The sequence below is a fragment of the Tauraco erythrolophus genome, chromosome 2, assembly GCF_009769465.1.
Source record: "Tauraco erythrolophus isolate bTauEry1 chromosome 2, bTauEry1.pri, whole genome shotgun sequence".
Classification (NCBI taxonomy): domain Eukaryota; kingdom Metazoa; phylum Chordata; class Aves; order Musophagiformes; family Musophagidae; genus Tauraco; species Tauraco erythrolophus.
Window position 1 is genome coordinate 121785895 of NC_141466.1, and position 23656 is coordinate 121809550.

At 40.6% G+C, this 23656-nt stretch overlaps 1 protein-coding gene across 2 annotated transcripts in view; it reads right to left on the reverse strand.

Moving 5' to 3' along the window:
- The window catches only part of WDPCP (WD repeat containing planar cell polarity effector), a 102228-nt gene that overhangs the window by 21142 nt on the left and 57430 nt on the right, over positions 1-23656 (reverse strand). For both annotated transcript variants that reach the window (XM_086630973.1, XM_086630965.1), the window contains exon 13: positions 19994-20096. In XM_086630973.1, coding sequence (XP_086487099.1) covers positions 19994-20096 — 103 coding nt within the window. The remainder of the gene's footprint in view (positions 1-19993; positions 20097-23656) is intronic.

Consider the following 23656-nt stretch of genomic DNA (forward strand, 5'->3'; position numbering starts at 1 on the left):
TGCACGTTAACAAGCTGGAGTGCCAAGACACAAGATGAGCAACCTAAGGTTGCTATTGCTCAGTAATTACAGCAGGCATAGGAGGGAGGGCATTCCTGGTGACTAGGCATTTTATTTGTTTGGTAAGTGGTACTTTAGACCAGATTTTTTTTTTTTGTCTTTTTTTTTTTTCATTTTAAGTGACTATCTAGAAATACTTGTTCCAAAGGAAAGCTAGGCAAAAGCTGCTGGTGAGAAGAGACATGGAAACGTGGGTGCATGCTCCAGAGCATCTCAGCAAAAGCATTCAGGGAAGACCTGATTATTCTTAAGTGATGCTCTAGAGACTCCGCAGAGGCAAAAGTGCCTTGGGCATTGCAAGCCCCAACCCACAACGGGCAAAGCAGGTGCTGCCAAACTTGCGTGTTCCTTCAGCTGCTCTTTGTGACGCCCGTGTACGGGGCACACCCTCAGCTTGGCACTTCCAGCCCAAGGACCGAGCGTCTCTGCTCCCGGCTTCCACCCTCCAGGCATCCAGAGCAGGGAGATGTGCTGGCCAGACTGGAGGCAGGTAGGCTCAGGGGAGAAGAAAACCATTTCAGGGGGTTAATTGAAAGAGAAATACATCTGCAAACACAAGATGCAGGATGGAAGCCTGCGAATAAATGCTGCCAGCTGGAAGCTGGCCAAACTGATAAAGTAGAAAAGAAATTGAGGGTTAAATGTTTTGGATGCTAAAGGCTTGGAGTTCAAAGAGGAGCCCAAGGAAACTCCCAACCACCAAGTCCACGCAAAGAGGCTCTAGGCAAACACAAGCCTTCTGCAGGACAGCTTTATCCCAAACAGAGTTTCCAAAGGGAATAGTTTGGACAAATGGTTAAGGGATAAGTTTTAGCACCTGGGAGCTCTTGTGCAAGGGAAGACGATGCCCACAGGTGAGCTACGGCTGAGGGGCAGAAGGAGTTGCTTTCTACAGGGAAATGGGTGAGAAGTGCATCTGCCCACACTGGGTTGGAAAAACAATATGTAGCTCTGGATGTATTTTCATTGCTTGGTAGAAAGGCAGAAGGGAGCTTCTCCTCCAGGCCAGGAGGTGAGGGAAACCAGGGCAAAGCTGGAGGTCACTCTTCCTTCTCTGGAGCATCAATTCCTGTCCACATCAAGAGGAGGGTACTGTACCTGATGGCAACCCACTTTTCACTGGGTATATGAGGACTGAGGGACTGCAACGACAAACTCCTGCCCAAATCTCAGGGAGAAAACACCACTAGAAGGGTACTTCCTTTTCAAAAGAAAATCTCCGGTTTGGGTCTGCACGGGCTACTGTTTTCTACACAGCTGCCTTTTTCTACTGGACCAGGAAGCTGTACTCAAACCAGAGGATAGGACAACTGGTGATGTGCCTCTCTGATATAACACTCTCCATGCCAGGCCCTTCCGGTGGTTTTGTGTCAAGGACTCTGCATTTCCAGCACTGACTCTCCTCTAGAGGCTATATGACAAGACCACCTTGGTCTTCAGTCTTTTTCTTAATCAGCTGAGGTCAGAGTTCGTTACAAATGAGGTCTGCATCGTTATCCCATGCTACAGTGGAGTACGAGAGCGGCACGAGGACAGCAAGGCACGGCCGTATAACACTAAGGCTCTTAGTGCAGAAATTACACTTACAGGTGGGAAAGTCTTAGTTGTAGTATCAACACTTTCTGAGCAGGTGCATAACTATGCCACAGCGCTGGAGCAAGGCTAGAGTTCAAGAGTTAGCTAATTGTATCTCTCTTAAAAAGGAATTGCCTCAGACCAGTTAATTTGTCAAGATAACGAATTGCAGCAATTCTCCTCATTTGGAGCTGGGCCACTAACACTGATCTGAACTGTATTTAAACTCTTGATGACAGAGACTGAAAAAGATATTGCAATACTGGAGGTACAGGTTCCTAAAGCAAAACTGCATGTACAGCTGGAGTTGAGAGGCAGCAAGGGCATGCGAGTACACATCCTGCATATCCCTTAGATACCAAGAAATTCCCCCGGGCACTGACTCTGGTGCCTGGGCAGGCAGAGTTCATCTGGAATCTTTGGGAGTGACTGAGGTCCGAAAAGGAAAATATAGTACCCACCGAGTCTCCATTCCTGGAATGTGAGGTAACACAAGCAGAATTTTTACTTGTCCCTCTCCAAAAAAAAGAAACAGACACGAAAAGTACTGATTTGACATTATTGAAGGTTTTCTGGTAGCAGCAAGAAAAAAACCCTCCATGGGCCTGATGCTGTGATTCCCATGGCACTGTATTCTCCCAAGCCCCAGGTCACTATTGCATTTTTCTTTTCTATGCAGCAGTAGACATGAACAAGTTCGGAGGAGAGAAAAAACAGAAGACAGCTTCAGTAAAAATGCAGGCTTAGCCCAATGTCCATCCTCTATTTCTGCTTGAAAGGGAAGTAGACAACAGGTAAAATGAAATGACATTATGTTCTTGGGTCAGACCTTCTCCTCTGGCTGCCAGGTATTCCTTTCCCCACAAGAGAAATGTGGACCAGAATAAATCCTGTACATTGACTCAGGAGAATTGAAAAGAGGTGGGGATGAGCAATACCATCCCCAAATGACGCTCCAGACATGCTTAAGTTGGGGAGCTGGATCAACTTTGCCTGGGCTTCACTGGGGTTCTCCTCCGAAAAAGCCAGGGCAAAGCCTCTGCTGCTACTGGCATCTCCTACGAGTAGAGTAGGACACGCTGAAGTCTCTTCCATTTGTGCTCCTGGAGTGCTTTTTGGTGTTACAAAAAGCAGGAATGTCTTCAACAGTTATCTCATGCTGCTAGGTTAAGCAGAAATAGTGTCAGGTAAAGACAGAGAAGTATGCAAGACCTTTGACAAAGACAACCTGACTCTCGCCTTGCATTGGCACACCCTCTCCGGGAAAAGGATGCACTGAAAACAAAATTGGTTGTTGATGAGTGTGTGACTATGCCAGTGCCTTAAAACGCATCGACATGAGAAATTAGCCAGACAGCTCGTTTCAGAATATTCCTGCTGAATGGTCTACTGAGGAATGAAGTTACTTTCTTTCTCATGTTATTCACAATAATCATTCTCTACCTGTAAGTCCACGTAATTAGAAAAGCAAAGTGGCTTTTATTTTGGAATAAGTGCATCCATGGGCAGAGTTCTTTCAAAATAGCTAATCTGGTCATTGCCACACGTAAACAAGCCCTTAGAAATTGATGGGATGGTAAAGAACTTGTGAAGGTATGGCCCAGGACTTCTTACTCAATTTGCAAGCACTTACTTAGACCTAACTTCCTCAGGGCTAATATGGTGATCAACAGAGCTTACAGAGAGCCAGGTTCGATTTAAACAACATAGTCATGTGTTTGAAGAAGAAATGAGCTTTTGAAAACTGTCTCTTCCAGTTGTCCCCTCAAGTTCCCAGTCTGTCTTGCTTGAGTTGATCCTCACTTTTAAATACCACAGTCAGATGGTAATCTAGGGTTTAGTAGATCTCAGAAGTGTTGATTGCCCATAAGGTCAGGTCTAAGGCTGGCAGGGGCTGGAGATGAAGTGCGTGCAGCCTCTTCTAGATCAAGAGAGTGACTGATAAAGGGTAACTTTACATTGCTTGCAGCTAGTTTCTTGGCTTCGGCTCCAGTAGAAACATCTTGCTGTGTGCAGATTGCAAAGACAGGCTTAAATGTTAAGAAAATAACAGAAAGAACAGCTCTTTGCAGGATGGGTTATGTCATCTTGTGCTTACTTGTTTTTCTTCTCAAGACTTTTCTGCTGTTGAGTGCTCCTGGGAAAGAAAGGGCCATCTCAGACTGGAAATCTGGGCTGAGGTTGCTCTGACTGTGTTTGTGGTGGCTTAGTGCATGTGTCCACACAGCGTGGCAGCAGCAAGAGCTATGTGGGAGATGCAAAGTGACCTAGATCAGCACCCCTAATTCCTGCAGCTGTGCTGGTTGCTCTGTCCCATGCAAGTGTGATGTGAACCAAATACCAGTCACGTTAGAGACTGACCTTGTTTTCTTGGAGAAACCTGTGTAAAAAGGGATATAACAACACTCTTGACACCTCACAGGATGTTGTGAAGCTTAATTAAATGTGCGCAAAAGCATTTTGAGATCCTTAGATGAAAGATGTTTTTATAAATGCAAATTATAATAATTATGGCGAGTAACCACCATCAACTACTGAAACAATTAATTCAGGTTGCCACAGGCCATCACAACAACGTGTGCAAAGAGGCATCAGCCATTTAATGACATATATGCTGCGTGAGAACTCAAAGCCTTAAAAATGCTGTAAACACAGAGGAAAAAACTAGACACTTGAGGCTTGCCCCTGCCGAGCGCAGCTGGTGGAAGTTTCCTCTATTGCCCCCGTTGCCTCCATGTTTGCATTGCCACTCACCCCCAAGGAGAAGAGCCCATCTTAAAGATTGCATCGGTGCAATCATTTTAAGTCCCTATGAGTTTTATATTTAACATTGCAAGAAAACAGAAGATGACTGCAAATAGTTTGGCTTACAAAAATTAGGAAACGCATAAATATATAACTCTGTTTTTTGTTAAATCTCCCTCTCACCGCACACCCCGCCCCCCCCCCCCCCCCAGCCCACAGAATAGATTTTGGCTACAGGGTATTATCCAGCTGACTTTCCAAGGGTGAAAACAAAAGCTAAGCAATCAAGATGTGTCTGGCCAAATAGTTGAAGGCCCAGTGCACACATTTAGTTGACAACTGACTGAAATCTGAACCATTTTGCTCAGCCTTTCTTGTCGCTTCAAACCCGATTTGGGCTTAAACAGCTAAAACCTACAGGTGTTTAAATGCTCTCCCTTGTCAGCAGAACAGCCTCATCAGACGTGGTCTGAGGATGCGGTCAGACTGGAAGAGATATCCAAAGACCCCACAGGTGAATCCCAAAGAGCAGGCTAGCCCACCTGTGCCCCTCAGGCTTATTTCATAGCTCGCCTTTAAAGACGAAAATTCAGAAGAGTAGTAGTTACTAAGCATCCAACTTACCAAAGCAATTAGGCTAAATGCACTGCAGCTAGAAATTTAAGCAATGCACTGAATTTAATTTGAGAATTCATGGTCATAAGACTGAAACCTTTAGCATTTAACCTAGCAGCAAATTAAATCAGCTTTCTGATCAAGTGAAAAATTCTATGCTATTGAAGTTTGAAAGTGTGAAGCATATACTTATTAAAAGAAGGTTTTTTTCTTCTTCTTTTAATGAAGAAAAACTTGGGACCAGTTAGCTGCCTAATCCAAATAATGGAAAAATGGGAATACTATCTGTAAACAAAGCCCAAACTGCAAAACAGTATCGCTTTCTGGCCTCTGCCAGACTAATGTGCTCATAGTCAGTGGGTTTCGTGGAAAAAAATGTTACTCATGCTGGAAGGTTGTAGAGACTAAACTTACTCTGATATCAACGAGCTTAATAACTGCAGAGTTTAACAGGAGTTGGCCTTCCATGTACCAAAATTGAAAATGCTTATATGTTTTTTTCAGTCCCGTTAAAAATACTGACTTTCTATAATACCTTTAGGGCTTTAAGAATTAGGATACTAAGTTGGGAATTTCCTGGGTAAGTTTTCACAAAATGAGAGCCAAGTTTTTATGGGGCCTGTGTGTGTTTGTATCTGCACAGAAAATCAGCAACTCTGGTGCAATGTACAGAAAACACGCTGCGCAGTAGGTAACCAACACATTAGCTTAAACCCACAAAGTCTAAAACTTTATTGGGACGTGTGTAGATGCAAGTTGTGTGTTTGCACACACATGCACACACACAACACACATACTGATATCCTGTTGCTAAGCTCTCCCAATGACCCTTATACAGTGCGCTGTTCAGTGTCTCTTGGCTAAATCGTACAATATGAGATAAAAATTGGATGCATTTTCTAAATGCACCTCAAGGCACTAGGACATAAAAGAAGTTGGGGTATTAGAGCACATCTTGTTTTAACCATCTCCGGAGCACCCTGACTGACACTTCACAATTTACAAGAAAGGTGTGGCTAATAAAGCCACTGAAGCAGATATAAGGGCAGGTTCTCCCTGATAGGCATTCACGGCCCGTCACTCACCCGCTCCAGCGCTTTGCTGCACGGACTTGCTGATAACCACCAGCACATTCTGTGGTTTGGCTGCCCAAAGGCCTTGAAAGCCGATGTGACCGTATCGGCACCTGCAAACCCTGACTGATGGGTTGACACTTTCCTTCCCACCCCTTACCATTAGAAGACACTAATGCAGAGGGAAAAGCTTTGGAAAGGGGACACACTATACTTTGTGCACCTTTTCGAAAGGGAAATGAGACCTTGTAGAAACAGCAGGTTTTTCATTCCCAGGCTGTTCCTTCCACTCCCTGGGAAGATCTTCATCTGACTGGTATCCCTCAATTACAGAGTGGCATGAATACCAGAGTGGTTTGGGTTTTTTTTAAAAAAAATCCTGTCAGAGGTAGTGTACACTACATGCTGCCTTCTGCAAACACAAGTACTTTCTGGCTGCCTCTTTAAATAAACTCCATCAGCAGGAGCAGCGGCTGCGGCTGCCACTTTGGAAGCTCAGAGCCCCGCAGGGAGCTGTGGGCAGCTCCTGGCATTGCTTGTGCTTCTCAACGTAACCAGGAGGAAAGTCCATGGGAAGCACTGCAAAGAGCTGACGCCTGACGCCAGGGAAAAAAAATCACCGTGGGCCCTGCTGGAGTCTCCTCACTGCCCCATTTCATTCTCTTTCTTGCTCCTCTTCTCATTGATGTAGACAGGAGGAGTTTGGAGACAAGATTCTGTCTCAGATAGAGGCTCATCTTTTCAGAAAAAAACATTTATTATTTTTTTTTTTAAAGAGAAGGTAATTAACCCAGATTGTGTTCTCTGACACCTGTTGAATACAGCATTGCTTGTTAGCCACTCCTTTCATCACTTCAAGTGCATTTTGTGTCCATGGAAAGCAACTAATGTTCAACAAGGAAAGTTTGCTCTTCCAAAGCATGTTTCCACATTCCCGAATTGCTGCAGTGATCTTTTGCTTTCCTTACATGCCACCACCAGCCCTTCTCACACAGACGTGCATCACCCAGAGATGTTTATTATCTACCTGGTTATTACTGTGTCCTTGTAGTCCTTCCTTACAGCCTGACCCTGCTCCCTCTGCCTCTTCTCTGACTTCAGGTGGAAACTTCCTTGCACTTCACGTTTCATGGGACATTTTTGGACTGGTTTAGGCTGCAAGTGGGAACTCAGCCCATTGCAGGGAGAAGGGATCGGACAGAGGGAAACTGTCACCATGATTCTTTCTGATCTATAAAGAGCTGCTTGAAGCAATACTCTTGCTATGAGAATATTGCTCAGTTTAAAGCAGGCTCACAGCTTTCTGGTGCTTTCAGGTCTATTTTACTAATGATTTTGCTTCAAAATCAGCAAAATTACCTTTAGACTCACCTAAACTAACTCTGGGTGAGAGTGCCAAGTAAGCAGGTTGTGCCTGCCCCCGGAGCCTCTACATATACCTACCCTGAGGCCCGATGGAGCAGGGGGTACAGCTAGCGACAATGGCCAGCGCTGGGGGCATCTCAAACTGCTAGCCCAGCTGGCAGATTCATCTTCTCCCTTCGTATCACAAACAAGAAGAAGAACATGGTCTGAACCACACGTAAAAACAAGAAGCTCTTAAATTTATATTTCTGAAGTCAAAATAGACGTGTAGGATAGCAGGAACTTTCAAGCCCCCACCAGTACCAATATACAGAAAGGTTTAATCACTGCTATTTAAAAGCACAAAGTGAAAGGGAGTCGGTGCAAATAAACTGATGTATAGGAAACAGCTTTCTAGGCAAGTTGAGCAGCATAAGGAGTGGAAGAACATCATCGTGGCAACTCTTAATATGAAAATGGTCAAGGATTACTTCACAATCTTGTATTAGCAGGTGGATGGAGCCATTTATTTGGGCATCTTTTCTATTCCTAATGCCTATAATTATCTATTATAAAGACAAGGTCAAATTGGCGTGTGAGATTTTTCTTTCCCCACCCTTAACTTGAAGGGGGGCAGGGCTACCAAATTTTGGAGGCCTCTGCTCTTGTAAAGAGAACTGCAGCTATCCAACTTGGGGACTTGTAGCAGAGATGGTACCTGAAGATCCTTGCCTTGGCTAGGATTTCTCTGGGCTGTGCAGTGCATGTTCAGGACTAACCATTCCCGTGTCATGCAGTTACTAGAAAACTGGAAGTAGCTAAAAGAAAAGGCAGCATGCTCAGATGCTTATCACAGCAGCATGGTGCTACTACTCAAGATTTAATCACAGAATCATAGAATCATAGAATGGCATAGGCTGGAAGGGACCTTAGAGATCATCTAATCCAACCTCTGTCAATATAGAAAAAAAAACCAAACTCAAACTTAAGCGATTGTCACAATCTCTTCCATCTCAAAAGAGAAAAGAGGAAGGCAAAGCTGAATCCAAATGATCTTCTTGCACAACAGATTCCCTGATCCTCGTGAAGGCCAAGTTGATTCAGCCATTATGTTGACCTGATCTAAATCCGATTAAATTTAATGGTGGAAACATTTCCAATTCCAAACATAAGAGAAAAAAATGCTATCCTACAAGTACTTGAAGTGTTCTCAATACTAGAGGCAACTGGAGAATATTTTTAAAATTAATTTTTTTCTCAAAATACATTTTTTCCCAAAACTGATTTTCATTTTAAAACTGTACTAACTTTCAAACTTTCATGTAAGGAAGAAGTGTTTGCTATGTCTGTCATCTCATTTTGGGAAGTGCCTGAAACTTTGTTTAAAACCAATTGCAAACTCCTTAATATATGTCATGTTTTTACGATTTCAGCACGCATACCGCTGACACACCAAAATACGGTAGTATTTCAGACCCAAAAAGTTGCTTTAAAACTAGTTTTAAAGATTTTATCCTTTTCTTCTGAATGAGTGGAACTTCCAGTTGTTTTTCTAATACAATATTTTAACCAATTTATGTGGAAACCCATTAAAACATCAACATCAGCAGGCATCAACTGACACGAGTAATTTAATATTTGCATATGGGCAAAGCAGTTTACCTCCTGTGGACTGCAAATTGCTAATAGTATTGACTGTTTCTTTTGCCCCAAAATAGAGTGTCAGATCAGTGTGTGCAGAAGCTCTTGTCCTGATTTTGTAAATATTGCACCTCTTTGACAACTGCAGCGCCAAGAACCTGAGACACACTGAATGAAATGCAAACGGACTTATCTGTCAGTAAATAACTTCAATTAGGTGATGGAAAAACCCGAAATAAAATGTTTCTTGCTTTCTTCAACCTCCTTCAGTTGCATATTGTATTTGCCCTGAATCAAAAATGAGAAGTTTGGGATGGGATCCCTGCACGCCCCAGCATAGCCTTCATGTATCATGGTTGTTGTCACACTGACACCTAATGGTAGATATGAACTAGAGTACTACGGCTGATTTCGTAGGGGTGTGTTTTTACCCTATGTGCTAAAAATTCCTTCAAATTATAGAAAATAAGTGAGCTTAGCAAACGGCCTTCACCTGACTGTGTGGTTAACCTCAGGGAGGGCAGTGCTGGAAACGCGACACCAGCGAAGAGAAGCAGTCTGGAATTAGCAAGACAAGAGCGAGGGGCTGTGGCATGGGGCTCGGATGCTGCCGGAAGGATGGGCAGCCTGTCACAAAGAGCTCACGCAGTCCTCGAAGGAAAACAAAAGCGATGAAAGCTGGAATGAGCTGGCCAAAGTCATCCAGTAGGTTGGTGGCATCTGGAAAGGTTTAATTTCGTCCAGTCCCTGACCTGCTATGTTGTTTCTGACAAGTGGGCAGCAAAGCTCTCAAACAGAAAAGGGAATAGGTTGAGACAGGGTAGTTGATAATAATATATGAAAATAAGGCCTTGACTAAAGCTCATGCTTCCTTCAGGAATTTTTGAAGAAATCAGGAATTTTTCCAGAATGTTTTACTGTTAAAATTCTGTTTATTACGGTGATCAGAGTGGAGTGCTGTGGTCCTAGTTCTTCCCTTACATACCTAAAAGGCAACAGCAGCGCAGCCAGCAGGACGATCTGGGCTTACACTGCAGCAGACTGTGCCTACACAGGCTCTGTATCCGCAGCTGTGAGCTAAACATCTCACCATTTGGTGGCTAAAAGCAAGGGCCTAAGGTAAGCACTTTGTAGATGTTTTTCTTTGGCCACAATGCATCCTATACAGTAAAATAAATAATTAATTGTAGCCATAATCTTTCATCTGGTTAATAAAAGTTTGTGTTATTTAAGCAGAGGTGTGGTGAAATTTAGCAATGAACTTCAAATGATGACTCAGGAGAAGTTTAGACCGAGTCCCAAACCCTTCCTTCCATGGGTTGCACGGTGCAGTCAAAGGGTGAGCTCATGTAGGGCTCCTGATGGTCCACGAGCAGCAATGCTTGCAGGTGATGTAAGATCCAGTCCTGGGGTTATTCTGCAAGGTCTCTGGAATGGGTTTAGAATCTGCTCATCACCTGGTGCACTCCAGGCGTATTTGGATATCTCCAGGGGAGATTTTCAGCAAGTAAGAACATTAGCAAAGGAAATGACTAAATTTATCAGAGGTATATGAGTAACTATAGTACGATGTAGCACAAGGTAGGTTGCATCAAGGAAAAAAACATAAGCTAGCAGTTGTTATGAAACAGTGTTATATTTCTAGAAAAAAATAGAAGTCATGCATAGGTTTTTAACATAATTCTGCAGAAATGAATATTGTTTTCCATTTTCCTTTACAGTGAAAACTTTAAAAATACCAGTTAAGTGGTTAATCCATGGGATCTAATTTATGTGAGAACTATACCCTGACTTTTGACTAATCTTCTGGCATGCAAGGACTTAAAGCTGTGCTCAGAGTCATCACTGGTGAAGGACAGCAAGAAAGTCCTCGTAACTCCTGCCACTAGTTCCTTATGAGAAGCCTGAGCTCTGAGCACCATCCGGACAGGGCTGGTGGAGTCAGGCATCGGGAGCCTCTGTGCTGACATCAAACACAGCCTTGTGGACAAATTTGAATGGGATCGCTGTAAATATGGGCAAGAGAGGGGGGAAACCGTGCTCTCCCAGAGGGCGGAGGAGAAGTAGGGACACCGGTGCTGGGGAGCCCCAAGCTCCTGTGGAAGGCGGGTGGTACCACCAGGCTCTGGACTGGCAGGGCAGAAGGCAGAAATCAAGCGACTCTTGCACCTTCAGTTATCACAAAGATGAAAAGGTGGGACCTGCAGTAAGTTACTAATTATAATGATCACCACACTTACTTGTAAGCTATTATTAATGATATCTTTTCATCATATTATATAACATTTTGCCATTTCATAATATCAACATTGCAGAGATAATCAATTCTGCCTCACAATATATTTTTAAGACTCAGTTTTACAGTTTGAAATCTAGCATAATTTAGGACTTTTGGTATCTTGAATGCGGTAAAAAATATTATTGAAGGGCTGATACTATTCATGCATGAGTTCAAGAGTTGCAGCAGTCTCATGGTATTCAGATTTAAAGTAAAAAAAAAGTCTCGGTGCAGACTAACCAACAGGAAGGATATGTAGGGAAAAGATATCTCAAATAGCTGAAATGAAACACAGAGTGTAGGTTGAGGGAAGAAAATAGTCATTAATTCTGCATGTACTTACTGCCCTGGGTTAGGCACTGTTGATCAGTTTTTCACCAACGCTTTTTCTTAAACAGTCCATTTCTTTTCTTCTTCTGGCCAAGTTTGGCCAGAAATTAGAAAACGCAAGACTGACAACAGCAATGGCTGCAAAGCTTACTCTCAGGCTTTGCTGAGCTTTTCCCTACGACTTTCACCAGCGACATCCTGATTAGAATGTCATCAGCCCTGAGATGGGATTTTAACAGAGAACTTGGTTTTCTTAGGCTGAAAGCGTTCACCAAGAGCTAACATCGGGTCATCAAATACCTTTGCTTTTGTTGTGGGAGTTTTTCAGGGGTGAACTGTCAAGCAGTCTCTTGTGTAGGAGTCTTTGGAGGAAAACAGCCTTCACCTCTGATTTTGCCGTGGGCAATTCCATGGTGTCCCCACTAAAGAGCCTGTGGTGTGACTAGGAAGGGTAGTGTAAGAGGAGGCAATAAATAAATAGTCCTTCAACGTTTTTGTTTGTTTGTTTGATCAGAAACCAGACGTGTAAAGATTCTCATAATTTCAAGAGTTGCTCCTTCTGAGCACAGGAATCTACAGCCTTCTCCTGATGTTGACTATACTGTACCTGATCACTACTTCTAAAACTCACCCGCACGGGGAATATTTGGTGATAATTTTTTGGTAGGCCATTATAAGAAGACTTAATGATAGAAATATTACAATTGAACATTAAATTGACACCTCGCCTCAGCCCACCATTATACCTCTTTTCAATTCCTCCGCTGTCATGCCACTGATGCGATGAATTGCAGCCTGTCACATCACGTTACGTTATGCAGAACAAACAGGACAAAACACATACCAACTGCCATGCAAATATGTGTTTGCCAACTCTTTTCAGTGCGTAGAAATGCAACCGGCGCATTCCCTATCGGAAAACGAGAGGCTCAAGGATGGCTCTAGGGTGTGTGAGACAAACACGCCTCTGACACGCCGTGGACGTACAGATGGGCAGCTCTCAGCCGGCTACAGCAATTATGAAAGCACCTCCTGCTGTGATTACGTCTTGTTCCTTCAGAAAAAAAAGCAGCAGCGGATTCTGTGGCTGCTGGTGTCATGAAGCAAAATATAAATACGTAATAATTAATCTGGCGCTTGTGTTCGGATTTGGAGCTATTTTTATGACTAGCCAGAGTTTGGCTGTGTATGTGTAAATATAACACCCACTTATGTACACACACACGTGCACACTGTGAGATGTGTGAATATACATTATGTGGCTTTTAACTGCAGTCTTTTAGCCTACATGTGGGCCTTTTGAAGCTAATGGGAGATTTACCAGGGGCTTTTTCACAGAGCTGTAGGCAAGACTGGAATCCAGCACATATGAATATTATACTATAATGATATAGTGTAAATCATCTAGTTTGACCTACAGTGAATTAGAGGCTATTAAATTTCATCCAGGTATCCTACATCAAGCCAGAAAAACTTGTGTTTGACTAATGCATAAATTGTATTTGGCTAAAACCTATTTCCCAGAGAGGTATTCATTTAGCCTCCACGCAAAGATGCTTTCACTGCATCAGTTTCTTTGATAGTTTGCTTCAATAGTTATTTTAACTATGTGTGCTTTTTATTTAAATTGACTTCAGTCAACTGCTTAAATTCCTAGCTATCAAGTCAACGGATACTTAAGTACTGACTTGCTTCTCCTTACTTCAATGCCATGCCATGGGCATCCCATAGAGATCTTTTATGCTCAACTATTCTTTATTGTGTAACATCCTCATGCAAGGAATCTCTCTGTGAATTGTTTTCACTTTTGTAACTTACTTCTTGATATGTTGCCACAGAAAATAAGTTGTTTACTCGGTAATTAGCAACATCCATTCTCTATTGTCTATGTGCATCAACTTTGCTTGAGGTTATAGGATAAGATGGAAATATACTGAAAAGATCTGAGATGAGAGACCTCACATACCTTGCAATAACCTAATAGTTAGTAGAATAAATACAGATCAGACGCAGAAAACACCTTTCAATTTTCAGAATTTGGAAATACTGTGATTTTTGTGTATTTATAAACCAGTCATAGTATGTAGCTATAGAAACAAAAAAATTTTGGAAATACTGTGATTTTTGTGTATTTATAAACCAGTCATAGTATGTAGCTATAGAAACAAAAAAATTAACTCCCTAAAGGTGGCTCTTCCAGTTACTTTTTTTTTTTTCTTTCTACTCAACACATCATTTAAAATGAAGGCAAAAAATAGTTAATCTATGACTTCTTGGTAAGACTTTTTCAGATTAAATAGGGCATAATTTTACTGCTGACGTATTACAAAATATAGGGATCATTAAAATTAAAATACTAAGGAGAATAGTTTCTTCATTTCAGCACTTCATTTCAGTGGTGCTTTTTAAATCAGGTTCTGTAGTGAGCAAGAATATGTCACAATAAAGAAGTGGAAAAAATGGAATGCCATGATAATTCTAAAGCTTGACACAAAACTATAAATCTCTTTCAAGTGAAGATACACAGATCTTTGTGTAGACCTCTGCAGCTAAGCAAACGAGCTAGCCTTTGATGTACTTATAATTATTAGGGGCTGAGGATTATGTCTTTAGGCAAAGCTGTCTAGCAGTGGGAAGGTATAGATCAAAACTGACATCACGACACAAGCAAGCGGAGAGGTGAGATGAGGCGGAGCCAAAAATAGTTTGGCATTACTATAGACCTTAAGTAAAACAAATGACTCCAATTCTCAAAAAGAACACAACAAGGGGAGCAATTAGTGCCCGTAACCTCTCAATGGAGTAAAATCCTCAGTTGGAAAACTAAAAAAGTAATTAATGAAAAGCTAAACATCAGAGTAAAGAAGAAGATTCTGCAGATCCACTTAGTTGTACGGGAGCATGTTGTTACACTCCCAATGAGACAGGTATGCCAGGCAATGAATTCAGAAATACCATTGCAGTAGGCTTCCATGCCATGAGGGCTGGGTGCCACCTGCTCCTCTTGAAGTCAGGGGACCCAAGCAGTCTACATCAAGTAGAGCATCCTTCCAAACCAGGGTCTTTGTCATTTTTTCTGTAGAGGGCAGGAGTTCTGGTAAAACCAGGCATACATGTGAGCTTATTACTTGCTAAAATTCCCCCATCCAAAGCCCATTGAAGATGGCTGGAATCTTTTCATTGTGTTTAGTGGGCTTTGCATCAAATGCTGTGTGTGGTTTAATACATGCAGGAGAGCGTACACATGAGCACAGTTAAATCACTTAAAATTACTATGGATCTTCAAAGACACTCATCTTGTGTGGCACAAAATTAAAAAAGTGCTTGTGGAAAATAATTTCTTGCCATAGGTTAACTGCCAATCATACTTAAAAAACATTTTTCATTAAAAATGTTTTTCTGGCTCTCTGGGGAAAAAGTCACATTATTAGAAATACAAAAGCAAAGGATTTGGCTCCAGAGGTTTTGATTGACTTAAAGTGAAAATCTAAATAAATAAAGAGGAGATTTAACACACTGAAGGGAGCAGAGCTCCAAAAAAATGTAGCATAAACAGGTGTCCCCCGAGTCTTTCCAGATCACAGTCCATCTGTGTATTGGATAATACCTTTTAAACACATCATAAACATGTTATGCAGTGAAATGACAATCATGCCATGGAATAAAAGGCTAAGATTCTCAGTCAACTTGAAACTTAATAGCAAGAGAAAGATGTGTGTGCCAAGGAAGAGTAGGAAATCAAGAAGGCTTTGTTATCAGTGTCAGAGAGGGTACATGAGAGTAAGGAAGAAGTCTATTGCTTGATACATGAAAGGAGTCATAACGAATGAGAAGAGGAACAAATGTTATCCACTAGGCTTATGCAGAGCCAGAGAAGGTTACAAAAACAGGGGGACAATTCTAAACATGGTCTTGAAATGCAAGCAGGCTTGCCAGGACTGTCAGGAATAGGGGAAGATCTGAGCAAATTACAATTGATTTGGAGGTAGCAGACTGTATGGAAGACCAGACCGGGATCTCAGGCACACTGTACGGAAGACAAAACACTATAGCACGTGTCATTCTTAACTATCACAAAGAACATGTAAGCCATTCAATATAAAATACCATCACAGAACTAAGAAGAAATGAATGAATTCTCCACTTAAAGATCAAACTGGTGATGTTCCTTGCCAGTAAGGTGAAACATTTAAGGCCTCTACATTTTGAATGTCAGTTTATGAATAGTGTGGGAAATTAGACCTCAGTCTCTGTGAGAACTGATAAGATTTCCTACCTCACTTGGAAACACTATGGAATATTTCCAGAAATGTTTTAAAATTCTATTTTAAGTGGAAAAACCTCAAGTGCTTTCATGAGACATTACTGAACCACCAAAATGTTAGTCAGTCTCATCTAGCATTTCAGAACAATGCAATTATCTCAACATCAGTGTTTTTATTAAAATACCTCTGTTAGAAATGTTGCCTAAATATTAGTGTTACTAATATCCTGAATTTAATTCTAAGTAGAAATACAACGTTTCCCAATTTGCCTGTCAACTATGCAGCAGTTATCTGTCTTGTAAGAACACGAATCCCTTTTGGGTGAAAGCTATCGATTTGAAGGTTAAAATCATCTTGCTAGGCCCTAATGTAATTTGTTGGAAGTTGGCCTTGGGAAACTTTCTGACACTGACTACATATGCTCTTCGTTGGATATTCATTGAGCAATGATGACTGAAAGGCTGAGTTCTTCACCTCCGTGATCGTTATTAGGTATGGCATTTCTTACAGGCTGTGCCATGTCAGTTCTTTGCAACTCAAGTTTTACATTAGCAACCTACAGTTTACAGCACTGAACAGATGCACCATGGCCAATACTGAACCTGGTTACTTGCATTCCAGGAGCGTAAATGTGAGGCTACACCCCTAAACAGAATTTATTAGTAAGCCTAGAAATATTGTCAATATTGAAGAAAGTCCTCTCTGTTTTAATCAAGTGCACAGACATATTTCAGACTAAATGAGAACTCCTTGACCTTGTTAAGGAACCCATAGATCTTCTACAGAAATAATTAAACAGGAAATCTTTGGCAGAGGAAACCACAATATCTATGGCCACTGGTCTGCTGATCAAATGGGAGAGGGGAAAGAGGAGACAGCTAACGCGGTCTCCAAGATGTATGGTACCATTATTTCAATCTTCTCACGCCTCAAGATGCATTTTCACAGGGTGTCAAACGTAAAATCTTATGAGAATAATTTTCTTTAGAAGATTTTAATCAGTTGAACAAAATACCCGATTCTGCCAAAACCATAGCAGGGAACAGCAGCAAGCTCACTTGACACTTCATCTTGCTTAGCAATATTGTCACGAAACTACTATCCTCTGGAGGTCTACAGGTGTTTCTACCACACACACCCAGACATTCTTAGCTTTGATGGTGGCTTCTTCAAAACAGTGTATAGCAAAGCACGATCATGTGAGGAACTGAGAAGAGCTAAAATTTAGAAAATTTTAAAATAATCTATTCCTAGTTTTATCTTGACACAAATCTTGATCTAATACATGCGAGGAATCTATCAATGACTACAGAACTCTGGATGACATCTATACATTTAAGCTGAAATTATATTGTCGTTCTACATTATTTGTAAGTGCTTGAAATGTTTCCAAAAGTCTGAGTTTGAAATATATTACGTTTGAAGTGAGCCCTGTAAACAGAAATATCTTGACAAATTAAATATATCTGGGGCAAGATGGAACACTCTCAAGGGCTTGGGAATCAGCCAGGAACACTGACTCACGTTATTTTCAAGTAACGTTGAGCAGAGTTTTGGGGATGGGCTAGCTCAGGAAATATCATCAGATGTTGATATATGAGAACGGTTCAAATTTGTACTATTTAGGACCAAATATTACACTGCAATATATATATGAAATATGCTGTAGAGGCCAGATATTATCCAGGGAGGTGTTCATTACAACTTGGGATCAGTAGCACTGATTCCACCTGGCTGTCTCTGTTTGCTTAGGTTGCTGCCTTCTGGTAAAAGCCTGAAGTAGGTGCTGAAGAAGTTTGGGGTTTGATCTGGGAAATGTGACCGCTGGTGAACTGAGTGGCTGAAAGCAGCAGGGACTAGATGAAGACGGCTGAGCTTAGGAGATGTTTAGGGGACAGAGGCTTGACTGAAACTGCATTTTAAAGCTTCTGGCTCTGCAATGAGTTTTTCTCCCCCTTTCAAAATGTTAGATAAATACAGTAGTATGCTTATAAAGCACTTGTTATCTTTTGTTTTCACTGGGTCCACAAAGTTCATGTCTCATGACACCTTCTTTGCTAACAACAGTTTATGAAATAAAAACATCATCAAGACAGTACGTTGGAATAAAGTATAATAAAACAAAACATGTGGCTGAGACTTCATGTGTTTAAGGTGAGATCCAATCTGCAATGAAACGAACTCATGGGAGATTCCTGTTTATTTTCATATAAAATGAACTGAATGCAAATTCATTACTGTTTATAGACTGAATCTCAGTGACAGTTTGTCCCAGGGGCATTGAAAAGTATTTTCAATTACTCTGATAGTTAATTATTCAGCAAATAAGAACACTTTAAAGACTTTATCATATAAAATGACTTTAATAATTTATGCTTATGGGGCATTACAGAGGTAACTGTAGGACTGCTCTGAAGGAGGGGAAGACTGTGTGCCTGCACATTTGTAACTGAACGACTGCAGTAACACGTTTATTACATCTGATATGCAAGTAAGACATTTGTGATCCCCTCAGGTTTCTTCCCTATCCCTCTCTTTGTGTATATGTCTAGAATACTATATAAGGCCCTCAGTAAACTTAAAAACAGCCCAACTTCAGAAATCTAGTAATAGCATTAGTTTGCAAGGAATTAAATGAAGACACAGATCGAGGCTTAAATTTTCTGGATTAAGTTTAAGAGAATAGATAGTGATCAGAGGTAGGTCTTAGGTATCTTAGTTATATTAGATGCAAAGGACAACTACTGAGAAGTAAGACAAGAGAAAGCAAGGGAGAGGTAACTGTACACTTTTAAGAAGGTCTAGTAACAGACGACCAGAACAAATGTCATTTTTTTGCAATTCTGGTGGTGTAAGGGCTTGCCCAAAGGCCCAGCTGTGGAGAAAAAAATGCTTGATGTGACTTAAGCTTGAAAATTAAAGACCCTGAAGAAAAGAGTTCAGCACAGGCACTGCTTGATTTCTGCTGCGCTGCAGAGGGAAGGAGGTGATACTGTATTGCACAGCCTTGAAAGCCACGGATTTATACACTATATAGAAATAGCCACACAAATACACATACCACTTCTCTTCATTTCAATATATTTGAATGGCATTTACTTGTAGGCTCTGAGTAAACACCAAGACATACGGTCCGAAAAGAACCCTATGTTACCGAAGATCTCAAAGGTTTTGTGACTCCTTCTGAGTCTGAATCATATTCTACTTCTTGGCATGGGACAAGGACAAAAGCTCAGTGATTTCCTCTAATACTCAAAGAGGCAGTAGAGTAAGCAAAGCAGCACTGTGCATATTTTAAATGAACATTTGGTGGTGTTTTTTTTCCCTTTGTCTACTTTCCCTCTGCGGAAGGTCAGCTACCTAGACTTAGACCCCTTATGCTTGGTTTGTGCTATAGGCCCGAAATTGGAATGGTCTACACATTTACATACATCTCTTCATGACAATTCAGAGGAAACATAAGAAGAAAGTGAACGAGTTATGTGTTCCCCTGCCTGAAAAGTTGCCTGTGTTTGAGTCTAACCCTGCAGTTTTTGCATCAATATTCCTTAGGGAACTGCAAGAATCCTACTGCATGTAAAGCCGTTACTTTAAAGCCAGGATATGAGCCTGTGTTCACATCAGTTAATACTCCATCTGAATGCTGCCAAAGTACTCATGATGTGACTCCAGTTACTGGCACAGTGTGCACGAGCAAATGTTTAGAGGTGAATGAGATTGCCATACCTGGCCTTTAACACTGGTATGAACAAAGATTTTCAGATTCAGCCCCTTACCTCTTGTGCTCAGTTCAGTTTGTACAGCCTGAACTTTTCTATATAGCCACAGTATAAATCTTTTTTTGCTTCATAGCTATTGCATTGACACAATCCTCACGTGGGTACTGAAAGGCAAAGCTATGTTATTGTTATAAGCCTCTCCCTTTAGTTAAGAATAAAAATACTGTCTCGCTTTCAAAGAAAACAATGCAATTGAAACAATAACCCCCCTACAAATACAACACGGTGTTGTACAGGACAAGTATTGATTAAAACAAAAAAGGCTTTTTAAACACCATTAATTCTTACCAATTCTTGTAGTTATTGATTCAGCATCAATGTCATTAGCCTTTTTCTTTGCTACTTCAGCTAGTGCCAATTCACCCTTATCTAGTGCAAGGTAATGGATGTCCTTTGGAAATAAAAGAGAGAGAAAAAAAGATTAATCTAAAATGAATCTCACAGGAGTAACAAAAGGGATTTTGAAAGAAAGAGGCTCTTTTATTATTTAGATCACAAACACAGATGGAACTGATGAATCTACCATTACATTTTAATTCTCTCCCAATGCAAATTTATTATCTTACTCGTGCTGTTGAATACAGCAATGAATAAAACACTGACCAATCGTGCACTGATAAAAGTGAAGCTGTTGACTCAGTGTATGAAAGAAACCAATCTCTCGGCTTTTAAGGTAACTTCTGTTGGTGCAACATGAATTAAGAGAAGGTTGATAGGAGGTGGCTCTGTGTAAACCAGATCTGAAGTACTGGAACTCTTCTTGCTGACAGCCCTATTTGAAGTGTGTTAAGGTTTCCACCTAGTACATGAGTTTGGGGGTAAATTTCTTTTGCGACTAATTTTTGTTTGGAGGTTGTCATGTTACACTTACTGTTCTTTGAGTAAGGTAATGGTTGTTCTCTTTGTACTGATATTGAAGGTAATAAGAGCAACAATGGTTGCTCAATGGTTTTTACACCCACACAGGTGACATGGTTCCTGAGTCACTCTTGGACCACGAGGGGCTTTCAAAAAATGTTGTTGTCTAGCATGAATAGTTGTCAATACTCTGGATCTAGTTCTTAAGCCAGGGTCAAAAATCAGAGTGCTACAGCAGGGGTGTATCATTACATGCTGAACTGCAAAGCTTTACATTATACATTAAGCTTTGAGGTGAAAACCACCTGTACTACATACAGCACAATTTGTGGAAGAATATATTCCCGCTGACAAATTACAGTCTCACTGCCCTTGGTTTCGGCCCTTGAAGTAAGGTTTCATCCTTGACCATTAATAAAGAGAGACCATTAACCCCTTTCTCCTTTGGCGTCATGGCCACAGGCTGTTCTGTGCATGAACTGAGACAGATGAAGTGAGGGAAAACCAAGAACAGTTGGCAAAGTTGTTTTTCTCCACTTCTTTGCTGAAGATGTCAATTGGTATCCAAAGATTTAAGTCATTCCTGGCCATTGTTCTGGACTCTATCTGCATGCAGGAATTTAAAGGGAAAAGAAGTGTTTGCTTGAAATATTGACCTCTGCATACCATAAAAGCAACTATATTCTCACTGATGCAGAAGATTTCAGGTGAAACTGTCCTTCTCAGTGTGAGTTTACTGTCACTTTCATCAATACGACAGAAGCTCTTAAAGGAAAAAGTGACCTTACTCTAGAAAGAGAAGCGGGATGAAAAAAGTAAGAGTAATAGTGTTAGACAGGAGAAAAAGATGCTGCTTTTATTATTGCCTCATTTAATTTTGGAAAAAAAAAAAAAAAACAAACCAAAAGTAAGAAGCAAACTGAGTATGTTAGGCAAAGTGAAAATGATTATGCAGGAAAACCTGTTACTGACTTGCAGGATCCCAACAGTCTGGAGGAGATGGCAACATTTTCTAATTACAAACACAGGTGTGACTCAAAAACCGTGCAAGTGTCTTGGGGCAAAGTAAGGAGTTACGAACTTGTTGCGAACTCTCTACTTCCTCTCTTTGCAGGTCTGACATGGCTGTCAGGAGAAAAGGGCCTGAGTAGCAAGGTATGATTTCTATGAAGATCGAACAGTAGATATTGTCAGCTTATTTAGATAACAATAGAAAACCTAGGGGCTCTTGAACAAGTCTGAGCTTACAAAGATTTGAATGCATAGGCAGATTGTGTTCACTAATTTAAAATAAATTCTGACAACGCTTAATGACTTTCTTTTTGTAGTTTAAACTACGACAAGTATTGTATTCTTAAATGCAATTTTAAATAATAAACTTGGGGAGGGAATGGAAACAACTGCAGAAAATGACAAAGTTCTTTCAGTCAAGAGGTTGTGCATGCTGTGTGTATCAAAACGTCTGTTACTTTCAGATCTTGTTTTTGCCCATGTTCTCTGTTTTGAGTAAAGAAGTGTAAAGATGCTACATATCCATCACTAACTAAGAAAGGCTTTGTGAGAAATAAAGATATAGCAGCAGGCTGGTAAGCTTTCTTCACAGTTTCTCAAGCTGCTGCCATACAGACTTTTTTTAAGAACAGTGGCTCTTGTATCTATCTCTAAACAAGCTTTAGAAAGAAAAGATTACAAATGTAAAAACTGCTAATTAGACAATTTCAGATCAAATTTAGGTGTTCCTCATTAAAAGAAGCCAGCAAAATTGGATTTTTCTAAGAATTTATAAATGTCTGAGTAGAACAAAATCAGAAAAATAAACAAAAGAGAAAGAAGAAACACTTGATTACAGAGTGACTTAAAGAAAGACAGAAAAGAAATAAACTGAATTAGCTGAATATTCATCACAGATTTTTTCACACAATTATCTAAGAATTTATCAGTTCAAAGATCACGTCCTTCTCAAAAACAATGGTGAAAAAAAAAACCAATTCCCAGCTGTTTATCAGGAGTTTGCTAAAAGGGCTGTATTTTATCATTTAACAGTTTGATTACTTTTCGGACTACTTCCTTTTTACCCTCATCTTTGTGACTCACAGAGCTGGCCCTTGGTGAGCAGAAGTCATTTGTCAGAAGTCACTGATGTGCAATTGTCTATAGGATATTTCTGGGCAAAATTCCAACGTTTCTTCGAAACATGCACTTTCCTCATCAGTGTATCACCTAAGATCTGACAGTTTTATTAAAGTGCCTTTTCCTTGCATTTTTGCTACCTTTGGTACGTGGGATGGCCTTTTGAATTTCCAGCAGCTGAGAGCTGGCGCATACTACAAAAGGATTTCAAGCTAACAACCCTTCTATTGCTTGATCTTTTCTGTCACAGATTGGATCAGTCACTGTCCAATAAATGTAGCTGTTGTTCACCACATTATGTCCTTTTTTTTTTTTTTTTTTTAATTGATCTTTGTTGGAGATGATAATAATTGATGGACTAAGATGTGACGTGAGGGTAAAGCTTATGGGGAGACACAGCAGTATCTGTGTGTCTTGTTATGGCATCATACTAGTGACGCTATAGCTACAGGACTAACTTTTAAGTCTCTTTTTTTTTTTTCCTTGTTCATTTCTATGAAAGAAATTAGCCCTCAGATAGCATTTTCTCAAAATTCTTCACAATCTCAAAACAAATAACAGGAATGCTGCAGAGCCCTGTTTAGTGAAAAAGACGCTCAGGATAAATTCTCCAAGACGTAGGACATTTCCTTAGAAGTCTCAGAAGATATGTATTCAACATTTAGATCCTCCCCAGTCTCTGTTATATCTGCTCCTCTCTGTCCTTTCCTTCTTTGTTCCTTCTTTGTTACCCTTTAATAAATAGTTTTTTCTTTCTCATTTCGCTTATGTCATCAGAGACCTTCCTTTAGTCTACCATTTCTTCTTGAAATCCCATTAAATTAATTGGAAATACGGTGGTGTGACTCCTAGAGCCATCTGAAGTTTTATAAACAGATTTGGTTGGTCTGTAAATCAACAGTGCAAATAATTGACCTATATATTAGTTACTTGTACTGCACATAATTATAAATGCTTTAAATA